This window comes from Strix aluco, chromosome 23 (genome assembly GCF_031877795.1).
Source record: "Strix aluco isolate bStrAlu1 chromosome 23, bStrAlu1.hap1, whole genome shotgun sequence".
NCBI lineage: Eukaryota > Metazoa > Chordata > Aves > Strigiformes > Strigidae > Strix > Strix aluco.
Genome location: NC_133953.1, coordinates 6,725,542 through 6,740,293, shown reverse-complemented (window position 1 = coordinate 6,740,293; position 14,752 = coordinate 6,725,542). Strand labels below are relative to the sequence as shown.

Below are 14,752 nucleotides of genomic sequence, written 5' to 3'. Positions count from 1 at the left end.
AAAAGAGGAACCAAAAGGACAGACCGCTGTTACTTTTGCTGGAAGCAACACACCTACATACACCCCAGCCCAGTGCCCAGGAGCACTGTGGCTCCTAATTTCCATTTTCCCAAGCAGCTTGAAAAACAGATAATTTTGAAAAATAATCCTGTGATCTACCCATGACTCAGATCCTTATCTAAGAAACTGGACAATGATGCCTCCTTCCCCTCACTGCTATCCTGTCTACAAGGGCCTTGAGGAAAGGGCTGTTTCACACCACGCGGAGGTGTAACTCCAGCCACAGAACGGCTTTGTCACTGTTTAGAGAGCTCAAAGTGTCAGCACACTAGAAACTGGAATTAAAAAAACCCAAAAAACACAGCCAAACCCAAAACTCAGGACACTGCCTGCCTACAGTTCATAGAATCACAGAATCCCTCAGGTTGGAAAAGACCCTCGGGATCAGGGTCCAACCCTCAGCCTGACTCTACAAAGTTCTCCCCTACCCCACATCCCCCAACAGCTCATCTAAACCACCCTTAAACACACCCAGGGATGGGGACTCCACCCCCTCCCTGGGCAGCCTATTCCACTCTCTGACCACTCTTTCTGGGAAAAAGTTTTCCCCTCATGTCCAGTCTGACCCTCCCCTGTTGCAGTTTAAAGCCGTTCCCTCTTGTTCTGTCACTAATTCCCTGGGAGAAGAGACCAGCACCAACCTCTCCACAACGTCCTTTCAGGGAGCTGTAGAGAGTGATGAGGTCTCCCCTCACCTTCTCCTCCTCACACTGAACAGTCCCAGCTCCTTCAATCTCTCCTCACAGGATTTATTCTCCAGGCCCTTCCCCAGCCTCGTTGCCCTCCTCTGCCCTCGCTCCAGCCCCTCGAGATCTCTCTCGGATTGAGGTGCCCAAAACTGGACACAACACTCCAGGTGTGGCCTCACCAGTGCAGAGCACAGGGGGACTATCACCTCCCTGCTTCTGCTGGTCACACTATTGCTGATACAAGCCAGGATGCCGTTGGCTTTCTTGGCCACCTGGGCACACTGCTGGCTCCTGTTCAGCTGCTTGTCAATGAGAACCCCCAGATCCTTCTCTTCCAGACAGCTCCAGCCACACCTCCCCAAGCCTGTAGCCATGCAGGGGGTTGTTGTGGCCCAAGTGCAGGACCTGGCACTTGGCCTTGTTGAAGCTCATACAATCCCCAACATGAATCACCAGGCATAGAGAAAGATTTTAAGGTGCAGTACTCACCCATACCGCTGTTATTGTAAATGTTAACAACCTTACCTCCCTTCCTATACCTGCTTATAGTGTTACTTCTTACATCTACACACATCAATTAAAAAAAATGACAAACTGCACCCTCATCAAAAATGAAAAGGCAACACCAGCCTGCTCGCTCCACTCATCCCACCTTACCCAGACACCCTCCCCTAAGGAGAAACTCCGTACACAGACGTATTATACCCTGAAGTTTAGCAGACACAAGTTCTGTCACGCCAGCCTGAGAGGAACCTTTCAGAAGAGAGGGCACTCTGCCTCAGCGCGAGACTAATCTCAAAAACTCAAGTAAACAAGGAAGACGAATGCTTTGCTAGTTCAGAACTCAGCAGATGCTGAACGTAAAGCGTGTGTACGGAGCTTTGCAGGACGGCATCGCCCGGGCTCTTGCTCCATAACATTTCTGTATCGCTTTGCTCCTCTATCTCACGCCAATTTATTCTCCTTTTGAAGGAGGTGCAACAGATGCAGAATGAGAGCGATTACTTGCTGAGCCCACAGAAAGACAACACCCTGCAGTAGGTAAAACATTTCCTCTGTGTTTTTAAATTCCCTTCTGGGCATACAGACACACTCTTCTCCTAGCTAAGCAATCCGAGCCAGCTGCCTCAACACAGTGTTTCGTAAAAAAAAAAAGTTAGACCTATTTCAGTTTTTGTCCTTCCTTATCCCTTTTATTCTCTCGGTCTGCTCCTCTCTCACCATTTCTTAGCTAAAAGACGAGCAAAGTTTCAGGTGTTTATGGCTGCAAAATTGGGACTGCTCGTGTTGTTTCAGAGCAAATTCTTAAGAATTTAGGCTTTGTCAGCTTCCCAAAGCTGATAATTAATAAAATTCTTAACACTACTCCAGTTTGGTTCAACATCGCATTTCTGAGGAGCACAGGAATGCCATGCCACTCATTTCAAACACTGTGGACAGTGTCATTGTCTCCTTCAGACCTGCTAAATCTTTTAGGTATTGTTTAGCATTAACCTAAACGAATCTACGAATGTATTGAGTTCTTTTTTGTTTTCCTGAACTGAAATGTTCTACGGATGCAATCCCAACGCATTCCCAGTAGGTACCATCCACAGACTTCAGCTATAGTACTCGCTGCTCCTATAAAAATAGTTGTTTATGTTCTGGTTATGAGGTGAAGGAACAGGGCTGCATCCCTGCGCTATCTACTTCAACTTGGGGTCTCCTGTGATGTCTCAGTCCCCTTTGAGGAGATCAGCAAGAGTTGGCTCCAAGACTGAGGAACATTAACGCTACAGAATGAAGGAATCTTAAAATGCTGCGCATGCATGGAGCTTGATTCACAGGAACCCAGAAATGTCTCCACAAAACCAATCCTGGGCATTACGTCACTTGGAATACAGGTCAGAGAGCTGAATCACATAGAAAAAAACAATCCTGCTGTGTGAAATGGAGACATGCCCCTGTTAGCAACATTCAAATTGGATCTGCTTCACTCCAGGGAGTTAGGAAAGAGTTATTAAATCAAGGGTGAAAGCAAGTGGTAACTTCTCAGATGAAGAGGCTTCATTAGCACAGCTCAGACACAGTCACTCAGCTGCACGCGATGGGAGGGGAGTGACCAGAACAAGAAGGGAGCTCCTAGACCCTGTCAAACAGGAGCCTCCAGTGGAGTTAGAACAGTTTCATTCAGCTCAGGATATGTCTTTTAGTGCTAAATAAAATGCATACCCCTTAAAGTCAGGGGAAGAAGTCAGCGCAGAGGGCAGGGAAAAGCTTTAATTATTGCTGACTTGTGCCTAACTAAAATGGACAGGAGGAGGGCTGGGGATAAAAGAGAATTCTCTCTTTCCCATTAATGAGCTCACTCTGCTGGCATGTCTCCTGCCCTCCAAGATTGCTCCCACAGCACGAATATAAAACCAGCTCTATAGCTACCCGGTGGTGTAAATTGCCTACTCCTGATGTAGTTCTTACATGGGTTACTGTCTGTTTCTGTCTCCAAACCATCCAGTTTCTGGCTCTCTGATGCTTTTCAAGCCCCAGAAATAAAGATCTCTACTGGTTCCAATTAACAAGCCAACGAGCCTTGCCACAGTCCCGATTCCATAAGAACAAGCTCATATTATTCACCAACTGGTAGTAAAACACTTCATGTCAGGCAAGGGAGCGCACATGGCTGAATGGGTTGGAAAAAGTGCATGAAACAGCTCCCCACCCTTTACCATCCCTTTTCCAAAAGGCACAAGGAGTCTGAAGCACCACTGAAAACAAATTTAACAGAGAAACTCCTTTCCTACCCCACTCGTCACGACACTTCGCCTTCAGCCTGCGCGCAAAAGCTGGGAGACGTCAGATTAACAATTTTGGCATGAGAGGTCTACTGCAAAATCTCCCGCGTTTGGCGAGGAGCAAAAATATGAAACAGATCAACAAGCTGACATAGCCAGACAGTGATGCTACACCCATCACGAATTTCCTGATGGCTTTAACTCCTGGGCAAACTGGCTGCAGCCCATGGCTGCTCCACGCTGCTTTTCTAAATACTCTCAGCATGGGCCATTTATGGGAATGACCTTGGCTAGTGAACTGTGAAGGAATTTGAGTCCTCTGTTTGCTACTCGGCAATGCAGGTACCTCCCCGACTCCCCAGTCTGGATTGGAGACGTCACAGCGAGAGGGTAGGACAGAGCATGTGAAACGAAAGTTGATCCGAGGAAGAGTAGGAACAATTGTCTAGTTTTTGTCTTGGAATGGACAGCTCTTCTGTGCCACCTCCCTAAACTGCTGGTGGGAAGGCGAAAGGGACCGAGAAGAGCTACAGAAAACTCACCATGACAGACAGAGAGAAGTAACCCATGACAAAACATAGTATCCAGTCAACTCCTGTAAATTTTGTGAAATCAATGGAAAAGGCAGATGAAGGATCTACACTGCAAATCATGCTGGGATCATACAAACGTACTGAGTTATAGAAATGTATGCATTTAACACTCCAGTTAACTATTCATTGATACTGACACATAAATAAAGTTTATTTCCCTGCAAAAAAAAATATTTAATATTTATTCAAAGACTTCAAGAGGTTGAGAACTCATCTTCAGTAGTTCCATTCATCTTCGGTGCTCCCATGTCACACCACGATGCTTCTTATTAGCATTAGTCTCAATTTATCTTTCAGCCATTGATTTTTGCTACACATTTCTCTGATAGCACCAACTAGCCCTTTGCTAGATACGATCACCCTGAAATAAGATTCCCATCCGAGGAAGAACTCAAGAATGGATTGTTTCTTACCGTCATGGCCAGAGTTGAGAAGATGCTCCCCCAGGTCACAGCCAAACACCCTTTCCTTCAGGATCCCCCGTTGTTTCAGTTTCTGTTTCGTTGGGCGCGACTTCATGAATGTACGAAGGAAGGTGATGAGCTTGCCGTGTTTTTTCGACACTGCACAACAAAATAAAAAAAAAAAAAAACAATCCCACTTCATTTTAGATCTGGCTCAGTTGGGGAAGGCCAAGCATAACATGTTCTACAGAGCACGTAAGAACTATAGTACCATTAATATCAATTATTTACAGAAACAGATTTTCCAAGGTCCGACACTAAACAGAGACTTGGCTTTTGTTCTAATTCTTGGCTAGTGAAGAAATAACAGGAGACAGCTGTAATGGAAGAATTTAACACAAAGCCACATTTATCTGCAAAGCAGCTTCAGGTGGGAGTGTACGAAAGGACTGTCACGGCGTCCTGGCAGATGGGCAGCACCCGAGAGCTGCAATTTTCATCTCTGGAAAAACGAGCAAGGCTAAACTAACAAACCCCGTCACCTCACGTACGTTGACAAACACGGTGTACGATCTACAAGCAGAAATAAATGCTCTGTTGCTGGCTCTCATTCCAGTAGTCTTGGGCGCCTCCAGAACAAACGAATGACTAATAATATCTGAACTTAGAGGACGTTTAGCTCTAAGTGCTCTAGACTATAGCCCTTGCAGCACACCTGCGATTTTAATGAACCTCGCTGCAGCTGTGGCAGGCCAGTCCACTCCAGGGCATTATTAGCTCCGAGTCTTCTCAGGCCTTTGCAAGATAAAAGCATTTCTGTCTTTGTTTTATTTAATAGAAAACTAAGGCAGCTGATTTGAAGAGATGCAGTTTATCCCCTCCAGAATAAATACAACTCTGCAAAGAGATGAGAACGTAGCTCAGGAGCCATCCCTCCAACCTCCCGCTCCGTTCCTCTACGCAACGCCGCGTGGTCTCTGGGTGACACCGCTGAAATCGGGCACTCTTGTTAAAAACCACCCAGTCCTGCTAAGGAGGATAATCCGCAGTCGAAGGAAATGGAGAGTCACACAGGGCAGAAGTGGGTGACACAAATAAACTCATGCAAATCGGGAGGAGAGGCCGAGCACAGGTTTGAATGGGAAGCAGAACAATGCCCTTGAATGTCAACTTTTCTTCCTGAGGCCCACTCTGAAAGCGAGAGGGCTCTGGCCTCCCCAACAAAAGTGCCATTGTACACATGATTTAAAAGCAGTTTAACTTCAACAGAAGAGCTCTATTGAAAAGAACAAATCACTAGGTATAAAAGGCTGTGCTTTGTGAGGAAGCCTTTACAGCTCCAGGAAGTTGTAAAGTCTCCTGCAGCACCGCAAGGCAATACCAGCAATCACTCTCCCCTGCTCCTGTCTCAGATCCCAGAGAGGAAAGACAACCGTATATTCCACCTGCATTAAAACTGTAAGTACCGTAATCAAATTTCAGCAGAGTAACACTATTTCAAACAAACAACAAAAGCAACGAAGACCCTGGGTGACAAAGGCGCATCTCTTCAGACAACCTGAAATTCTGCGAGCGGCTTTGGAAGTTGGGACTCAGCAAAAGAGAGGTTTATGCAGCAATGCTTCCTGCAGGCAGACGGGTATTCTTCAACCAGACAACATGAAAAACCTTGTCCCGAGAGCAAGGTTATACCATGCTACGCTTCACGATGTTTTAATCCCTTGAAACAGGGGAATACATCTGAATACCTGAAATCCTAAAATCACCAACAAAACCCGTGTCTGCGTTCTCAACAGCCAAGCCTGAATCATTTAACAAAACACAGAAGCATTGAGCATGACAAACTGTGGCTATGGGGGCTTTAATTAGAGGAATGTTTTCAGTTTGACGGGGTTTTTTAATTACTCACAATAAATGAACAGATTGTGCTGACGTGCCAAACTAAGTTCGGATAGATTTTGGTTGTATCCATCATCACAGTAAAGTAACGGCTCATTTATCATCTCCTATCAGCCCTGCTCAAGAATAAATGGAGACGGAGTGTCATCCTGGCTTGTGTGGAATTTCAAAGGGTTAGCACCCCCGGGCTGCTGCGATAATGCTATTGGAGGTGATAGACCCCAGACAGACGCTTTTACAACAGTCAAATAAACAGACAAATAAAGCAATTACTAATACATATGTACTCATTTGACTCATTTCACAGACTCCGTACACAGTTCTTCATGGAGTATCTTGCCTGACTTAATGAAAAATGAGCCCATTGAATAATGGATTTAAAATGAAGAAAAATGCATCCAATTCCAGTACTGCAGAAATTCTACTGATGCTGGTGACCAGGTCAGCAAGTGACTTTTGGATGTCACCTCACGCTTTAAAACTAGAAAAAGGTGCAATGGATACACCTCCATGATGCAAAGATGTGCTTTGCTTGCTATCAATACTTGTTTACTAACCAGAAAGGAGACCTGAATTTTTAAAACACAATAAATCTGCTCTGCCTTTAAAGCACTCGGTACAGGTTAAAAGAATCATCTTGTTTTCTGCATCATTAAGCAGACTCCTGCAAGCACACTCCCATGGTGTACCAGCGCAACAGTCCAAGGCACTGTCGGGGCAATGCCTGAGCAGGTTCAGTAACCAGAAATTCACTTATCAACGGCCCGTTGAAACATTTGCACGGTTCCTTGGTTAAACAGAGTGTCCTGCACCGCTCTTCTCTGAATCGCTGCCTACTCTGTAGGGGAGTTTCTCAGGCTAAACCGGCTTCAGAGTTTTATACCTACGTAAGAATGATTCACTGATCGGAGTTCAGCTTCTCCTAGGTGGGAAGAAAAAGAGAACAGCAAGGAAATGCAAGCAGCCATCTTTTTGCTGACAGGTTATAAAAAAGAACAAAAAAGCAAGTAGGTGTCTGATAAGGATAAGCCATCCCTACAAGCTGTAAGAGCTCAGGGGGCTGGCAGGTATGCTGTCTTTCTGCCAAGAGCAACAAAGAGCAAAATACTTTCTATCTTTCTTCCCAGTCCTCTGGCATCATTTGACCCTCAAACCAGCAATGTATCCTAAAAGAGGTTTAATTTTTGATGCATTTTGGTTTTGGTAAAGCTAGCACAGCAGTCCCAGTTTCCAGATAAGCACCAGTTCACAGAATCACCTTGGTTGGAAGAGACCTTGAAGATCCTCCAGTCCAACCATGAACGTCCCCCTGACCGTTCCCAACTCCACCAGATCCCTCAGCGCTGGCTCAACCCGACTCTTCAACCCCTCCAGGGATGGGGACTCCCCCCCTGCCCTGGGCAGCCCATTCCAACGCCCAACAACCCCTTCTGCAAAGAAATCCTTCCTAAGAGCCAGTCTGACCCTGCCCTGGCACAGCTTGAGGCCACTCCCTCTTGTCCTGTTGTTGGTTGCTACCAAGAATCCTGCAGAATAAATGTTTTCTGCTCCCACACACTGGTCCCAGACCTCTTCTGTCCCACCGGTGACAGACCCAGCAATAGCAAGTGGTGCTCTCCTGCTGCAGTGCCAGTAGTTGTCCTGCACCCATTCACCAATCTCAAAAACTCCACAATTGGTGAATGCAAAGAAGTCATGGCATCAAGGCACAGGGTTCAGACCAGAAATAAATCTAAAATTGTTACAAACTAAGGAGACATGGGTAGAATAAACTAGCCCTTTTCTACCTTTATCGTCCCACCAATAAAGCGGGGATGTGACAAATCTGAACTGTTCAGAGTTCGTGTCTCCATGGAGGTGTTCATGTCAACAAGTGTCACAGAAGTAAATTCAGATAAAGCAGAAGCACCACCAGACAATTTTACATGGTTGCTAGTCAGACATAGTGCTGAGTTACCAGCTGAAAGGCAAATATAACTAAACAAAAATCCTAACATTTATCCATACTAATTTCCACCTCAGATTTAACCACTGTAAAACAAATTGTTTACCAAGAAAGGGAGGTTTTCCTAGAAAGAGCAGGGGCTGATTTTCCTCAGAAAGGCAGGTTTAGCTAAGTATCCTGGCCTGAACAAGCAAAGGCAAATTCTCCATTTAGCATAGTGAGATTGGCCGAAAAAAGCCCCATCAAAACCCAAACAAAAAAACCCCACCTGAGGTTGGACAACTTTTGAAGTTTTGCTGGCACAAATGTGTCAATTAGGAACGAGAAAAAATATCACACCCTTAGCTGACATAACTATGCTGGCCAAAGGGAGGGAAGAAAAAGGAATACTTGTGCCAGGTAGTTTATTATGGTTTTGGGAAACTGCCATAGTCTCTACCTCCCCGAGGAACATTTATCAATCAAACCATGCCGCTGTTGCTATACCACCAAGCTTTTGTAGTATAAGCGAGGCCTGAACTCCCCTGAGATTGATAAAAACTATTAAATAACGATTACTTCATTAAAAGCAGGGCTTGTTCACCCTAATGCCACAGACTGAAAAGGCACTTCAGGATATACTTTACGCAGCTTGTTGACTGGAGAAATGTGTCCGCGATCAGCTGATTCAAAGGAGCTTCATGGCCGTTGTTCAGCACGATATGTTCTTCCTGGGTTATGTTGGGAACCTGCTGAAAGCTCATGGGAATCTCTTGGGATATGCTGAGGTCTCCTGCATCATCCCCTGACCTGTTGTCCTCACGGGCCATCACGGCATTCCTGTTGTGTTCCTACACCTTTCCGTGGGGTTGCACTGCGAGCCAAGTCACGGCAGCGGCCCAGATTAAAAATAATCTGCTGAAGTTGATGCTCTTACAGCAGAAGAGCATGAGCAGTGGTGGCAGCCCAAGCGAGGGGGCGGCGGAGCAAAGCGCAGGAAACGGGACCTCCTTAGGCTGAGCTCCCTGCCAAAGCCAACACGCCGCAAAGTTACACCCTCGGTCTGCTGCAAACGAGATGAATTCACCAGGGCACAACCAAGCCACAACTTCTGAGCCCTCCTGCACCTGTGTGGATCTGACAGGGATGCAATTCCTCTGGATTTGCACCCGTAAGATTAGAACACCATCCAACGATACCGCGTGTCTCAGCCCGAACTGCAGAAGTATCATGTCTGGGCCATAAAACTCTTCCTGATACCTCTTCTAAAATGTAATATTTAATTACAATTGCCCAAACTGTTGGCAACAAAAAGAATGAGGAAGAGAAGGCTGAGGGGAGACCTCATCACTCTCTACAGCTCCCTGAAAGGACGTTGTGGAGAGGTTGGTGCTGGTCTCTTCTCACAGGGGATTAGTGACAGAACAAGAGGGAACGGCTTTAAACTGCAACAGGGGAGGGTCAGACTGGACATGAGAGAAAAATCTTTCCCAGAAAGAGTGGTCAGAGAGTGGAATAGGCTGCCCAGGGAGGGGGTGGAGTCCCCACCCCTGGGTGTGTTTAAGGGTCATTTAGATGAGCTGTTGGGGGATGTGGGGTAGGGAAGAACTTTGTAGAGTCAGGCTGAGGGTTGGACTCGATGATCCCGAGGGTCTTTTCCAACCTGAATGAATGAATCTGTGAAAGGTAGGATGGAAAAGAGCTCCTGACTCCTTGGCTTTGAATCATGGTGACCAAACAGGAGAGTCTTTCTATAAATACGGCCTTACTGCGTCCCCGATATTACGTTGTGCATGTGTTTTCCTTCCCTTTTCAGTAAGAAAAATCCCACGAATCAAAGGCTCTGAGAACAAAACAGAACAGCCAACCTTGCAGCTCTGGCCAGCATCTCCCATCTTACACACCCTGTCTCTTTTCAAAGACCGGGGGAAACCAGCAACAGAAAAGCAAACAGCGGATTTCAAGTCTTGCACATTTACGTGCACAAAAAGGTAAGTGCTCCCTCGGCGGGTGTCCGGGCATGTGGTGACCCAACAACGTTATTTTGAGCAGGATAATGGCAGCTTCCATTCTGGGTCATCCTCACAAACCCCTGCCTGTCCCCCTGCAACCTTGTTAGACTTTGCCATGGGAAAACAAACCCATGCTAAACAAATAAAAACCACCTGCTTTATCTCCTGCTTTATCTCCTGTGGCTATCACTAATATTTTGGTTTTGAACTCACGCCTAGGCAAAATCCTCTTCACAGGACCCTTGACAGCAGCATGTTTTCTAACAGAGGGTTCGTAAACTTTGACTCGAAGAGAAAATCTTGGAGGGTGTATGCTGACCCACATTCCAGCACATGGCCAGCCTGTTTGTTTCTCTTATTATTAACAGTGATTTTACACGCTACAGAACCCAGCTGTCCCTGCTGCGAGGAGAGCGTGGTGCTAAGGTCAAAGGCAAGAACACGTGTGGCTGCATAGTTTAAAATATATAAACAAACCGCAATATCCAGTCACAAAATCAAAGATAGAAAAAGGTGTGGAAATGCCATAAAAAAAAAAAAAAGCACAGCGAGGTATTACAAAACAAAAGCAAAATCCATCCTCTCTGAAGAGAGATTTACAGCAAGTCAAGCTAAAATTTTTCCAGGCTATTAGCCCCTCAAGACCCATTCTCTAAAATTAAACCCTACCGAGGGGAAAGAGCAGCAACAGACTCTTTTGAAGAAAGAGCAGCACCAGAAATCAGGAGATGAGAAGCCGGGTTTGGTTTTGCCACATATTTCCTACGCTCCTGGTTCTGCAAACACTCAGGAAAACATTTAACTGTGCAAGTGGACTGAGTTCAGCTGCTTCCCCACACAGCATCAGTTATCTCAGCCCTTCCTTAAAACCCCAGTAAATATTTTTAATATCCATCCCTTCACACTTAGAAAGACACAGTGTGGACCCACATCTTCCTGAAGAGAAATTATACAAAGCCAAGAATTGAGTCACATCTCCCAGTTCTCTGTCATGTTCCTTAGCAACAAGACATTTTACTCCCTTCCTCCTGCCACAGCAGACTCTATTTTGGAAGCTAATTTATACAGCCCTAAAAAGCCAACCAGAATCTGGAACCATGCACCACCAAGCACCGTCCTTTAGTCCTTGAATAGGACTCTGGTTTTGAAGAAGGACCAACCAACACCACACCAGTAATTGCACTAATCTCTACACTGGGCTCTCTCGCTGGTCGTAAAGATTTTCAGAAAGAGATTTTAAAATTCCACGGATGTGAGAGTTTAAAAATATCCTTCTATCTCTAATAACCTTCATAAATGTGTATTACCGATTTGCTCTATAAAGAACAGAAAAATAAAAATGCTGTGTGCTTTTTGATGCTGCAGCATTTATCTTGTGCCAGGCTGACATCAGTTAAGGCTGGCCTCTGTGATAGAAGGAGTCACAAAATATGTTAAAGGTGATTAATTTCAATGTCATTAGATAAAAACCATTAAAATTAACCATGACGACAAGAACCAGCCAAGAATAAGCACATCATTTCTAGCTATCACGAGAGCACCATACACATGGAGAGTAAAGCAGGTCATTAAAACTGATAAGTGCTGTCGCTGTTTTTATTTACAGTCTAGTAATAAGGAAGTTGCATTTCTTCTTGTATCTGCCCAGGCTTCTGGAGCCATCCTTTGGGCCGTGTCTGTAAGCAATAATCTCAGCAAAACTGCAGCGTTTCCTCACCCTTGCCAGCATCAGCCTTTAGCCCAAGTCGGAGTACTGGCTTCTTTGGGTTAGCAGAGGAACATCTGGCACCAGAGGCTGACCAGCCTGGCAACTCACTGGGTGCTTTTTCATGCCGAGATTATACAAAAACCTCTGTCAGCTTCCACTGCATTTGGGTCTAATTAGTCCTCTTCCAGAGACAGAAGACTGCAAATTCAAAAGTGTATCTGACCAGCAGCACTGCTTTCAACATTTATTTAACTAAAATCACACATCTGTAGGGATATGCACAAGGATTATCTACAGTTTGAACTGTCTGGAGAAGGTTTCTTTATGTCACTGAGAAAATGCATATGAGAACCAAGAACTATTTATAACGGCAAAAAACTCTTTCCATGCTCTTCACTGCCAAATTCTGGCAAATTTGTTGAGCATTTAAAGTGGGATAAGAACGATAACTGCAAGGTTAGCTCGATGCAGAAGTATGTCACCTACGTAGATGGGGAAGTCTGGTAGCAAGAAATCTGTGATACTTTCCAGGTTAAAGATACGTCTGATCTTTTCATAGACTCTAAGGCCATAAGGGAGCACTAAGATTATATGACCTGACCTCCCGAACAAACAGACCACAGGCCATCTCTGAATTAATTCCCTGAAGTGCAGCATACCTACCCCGAGGGAAGCAGTATACGGTTGGGAGATATAAATCAGTTCGCTGAATGCTAATGAGAAAGGAGAGAGGTTTCAAAGGTACAAGGGCTGACAAGGTCAGTCTATTAATTCTATTAACACATTTGAATTATACTTGGAGGAAAAAAAAAGCAGCGCTAATACAGTCTTAGTGACAACGCAGCAGGATGGGCTTCGCTTAGGTAACACAGGGGCCTCGAGGGTTTGCAACTGGAGGTGAGGAAATAACAATACGTGGGGCTGCAGTTCAGAGGAAACAAGTTATGAGAGGCCAAAACTGCAAAACAAGAGGGAGCTGAAAACAAAATAATAGAGATGAGGGCACGCAGCACACCAGGCAGTGGTGACAGCAACTCAGGTGTCACAAGGCCAGCAAAGGGAGACAAGGGCAGCAAACTGAGAAACGCAGAGCTGGGAGAGACACCTGCAACATTCTTCTGTTTTGTTCCTACCACATTTTGCTAAACCTCTGGGTGTTCTAGCAGAGCTTAATGCAGTCCTTTTGTTTATCTCGCTTACCTTGGAGATTAATGATCCTCTCGAAAAATAATGTTCTGACTCAGTTGTGCATCACTAGCACAACTAAACATCAGATCTGCCCGTCAGAGAGACGGTGTTGGTCTTTCACCCACGTTCACTTTGGGATATCATGATCACTTGACCTTGAGTGCCCAAGCACACGTTACACCCATATCTACATGAGATCCTGACATCAACGTATACTGAAGCCTTTATGAGGCACTGAATTTGCACTAAAAAGAAGGTAATACTGTAACTTGAACATATCTCTAATGCTTGCATAATTCAGATAGTTTGAAAAGAAACCCTATTTTAGAACAACCCCAGTGGTGCAGTAGCATCAAGGACAACCAGGTACGCGCCAACAACCAAGTAAGCATCACGATCAACCAGGTAATTGTGTGTTAGATGTGTCAGACACTCTCCAGACACTTGCAAATAAGGAAGAGAGGGGAGAACAGTCAAGAGCCAAGATGCCACCCAACCCATTAGGTGACACCAGCGTGGGTTCAACTGTACCTCAGCCATCTCTGCCAGAAGTTTCTCCAACTCAACAGGCTCCAGTGATGAAAATAACACACGTTCTTTGTTGGCAATTACCTGAGCTGCTAGCTATCCTTACAGATGGAGTTTCTTAATGGCTGACCTCAACCTCCCTTGAATACAAACTAAACCAAATGTTTATTGTCCTGTCTACAGCAGCCATGGCTTCAGAGGAGTCAAGAACTGACTGTTCTCAGACTCATACTTACTTGAAGGCGAACTCCCTTCTTCAAACACCAGCTGTATGCTGCATGCAGTAACCTTCCTTGATCAAAAGGCTTCAAAACACCCTAAATGAGGTTGCAGCATGGCTGCTTGTGCCTCACCCACGCTGTTTTTACTTCTGCTACAAATGGTAGCATGCTGCAGGATATTTTCCAAAAACTTGACAGTAACCCAAGCCAACCCTGAATAACATCAAGTACTTTGGACACACGCACGCAGCCCAGAGCTTTCACTAGTCATTCAAACACAAATCATGCTTCAGCCCAATCCTGACATCAGCTAAACCAGGATAACCGGAGTGACTGCAGCAGTCAAGTTACTCCAGTTTTGCACGGCAGCTCGCTCCAGCTTGGGCGGTGGGAGGAGGCAAGCAAGGAGAAAAGATCTGACATGAATCAACAAACAACAAAAGTTGAATAATTGCGAGTTTGGCAGATGGAGCCCAATCCTGTAGCGAGAGGGTGTTTGCTCTTATGCAAGGCCTTGGGAAGAAACCTTTTTTTAATTCCATCAGGAAGGGATACGAGCAATCCATCTGGAATAAGGAGAGTCAGGTCAAAGCACACCACCTCCCTTTCCTCACACCACGCAGCACAGCCGTTACCTCAATCCTCAGCGAACAGACTCCTCTGAAGTATGCGGTGCTCCCAGTAGGACAAGTAACATCACTGCTGCTCTCCCAATCCCTTCACAAGAGATGCCTATCTCCATTTTCACTAGCCAG

The 14,752-nt window shown here is 45.4% G+C and overlaps 1 protein-coding gene across 5 annotated transcripts in view; it reads right to left on the bottom strand.

Annotated features, from left to right (window-relative positions):
• ARHGAP32 (Rho GTPase activating protein 32) overlaps nt 1–14,752 on the bottom strand; it is a 263,491-nt gene that overhangs the window by 35,493 nt on the left and 213,246 nt on the right. For all 5 annotated transcript variants that reach the window (XM_074848691.1, XM_074848692.1, XM_074848695.1 and 2 more), the window contains one exon: nt 4,527–4,676. In XM_074848691.1, coding sequence (XP_074704792.1) covers nt 4,527–4,676 — 150 coding nt within the window. The remainder of the gene's footprint in view (nt 1–4,526; nt 4,677–14,752) is intronic.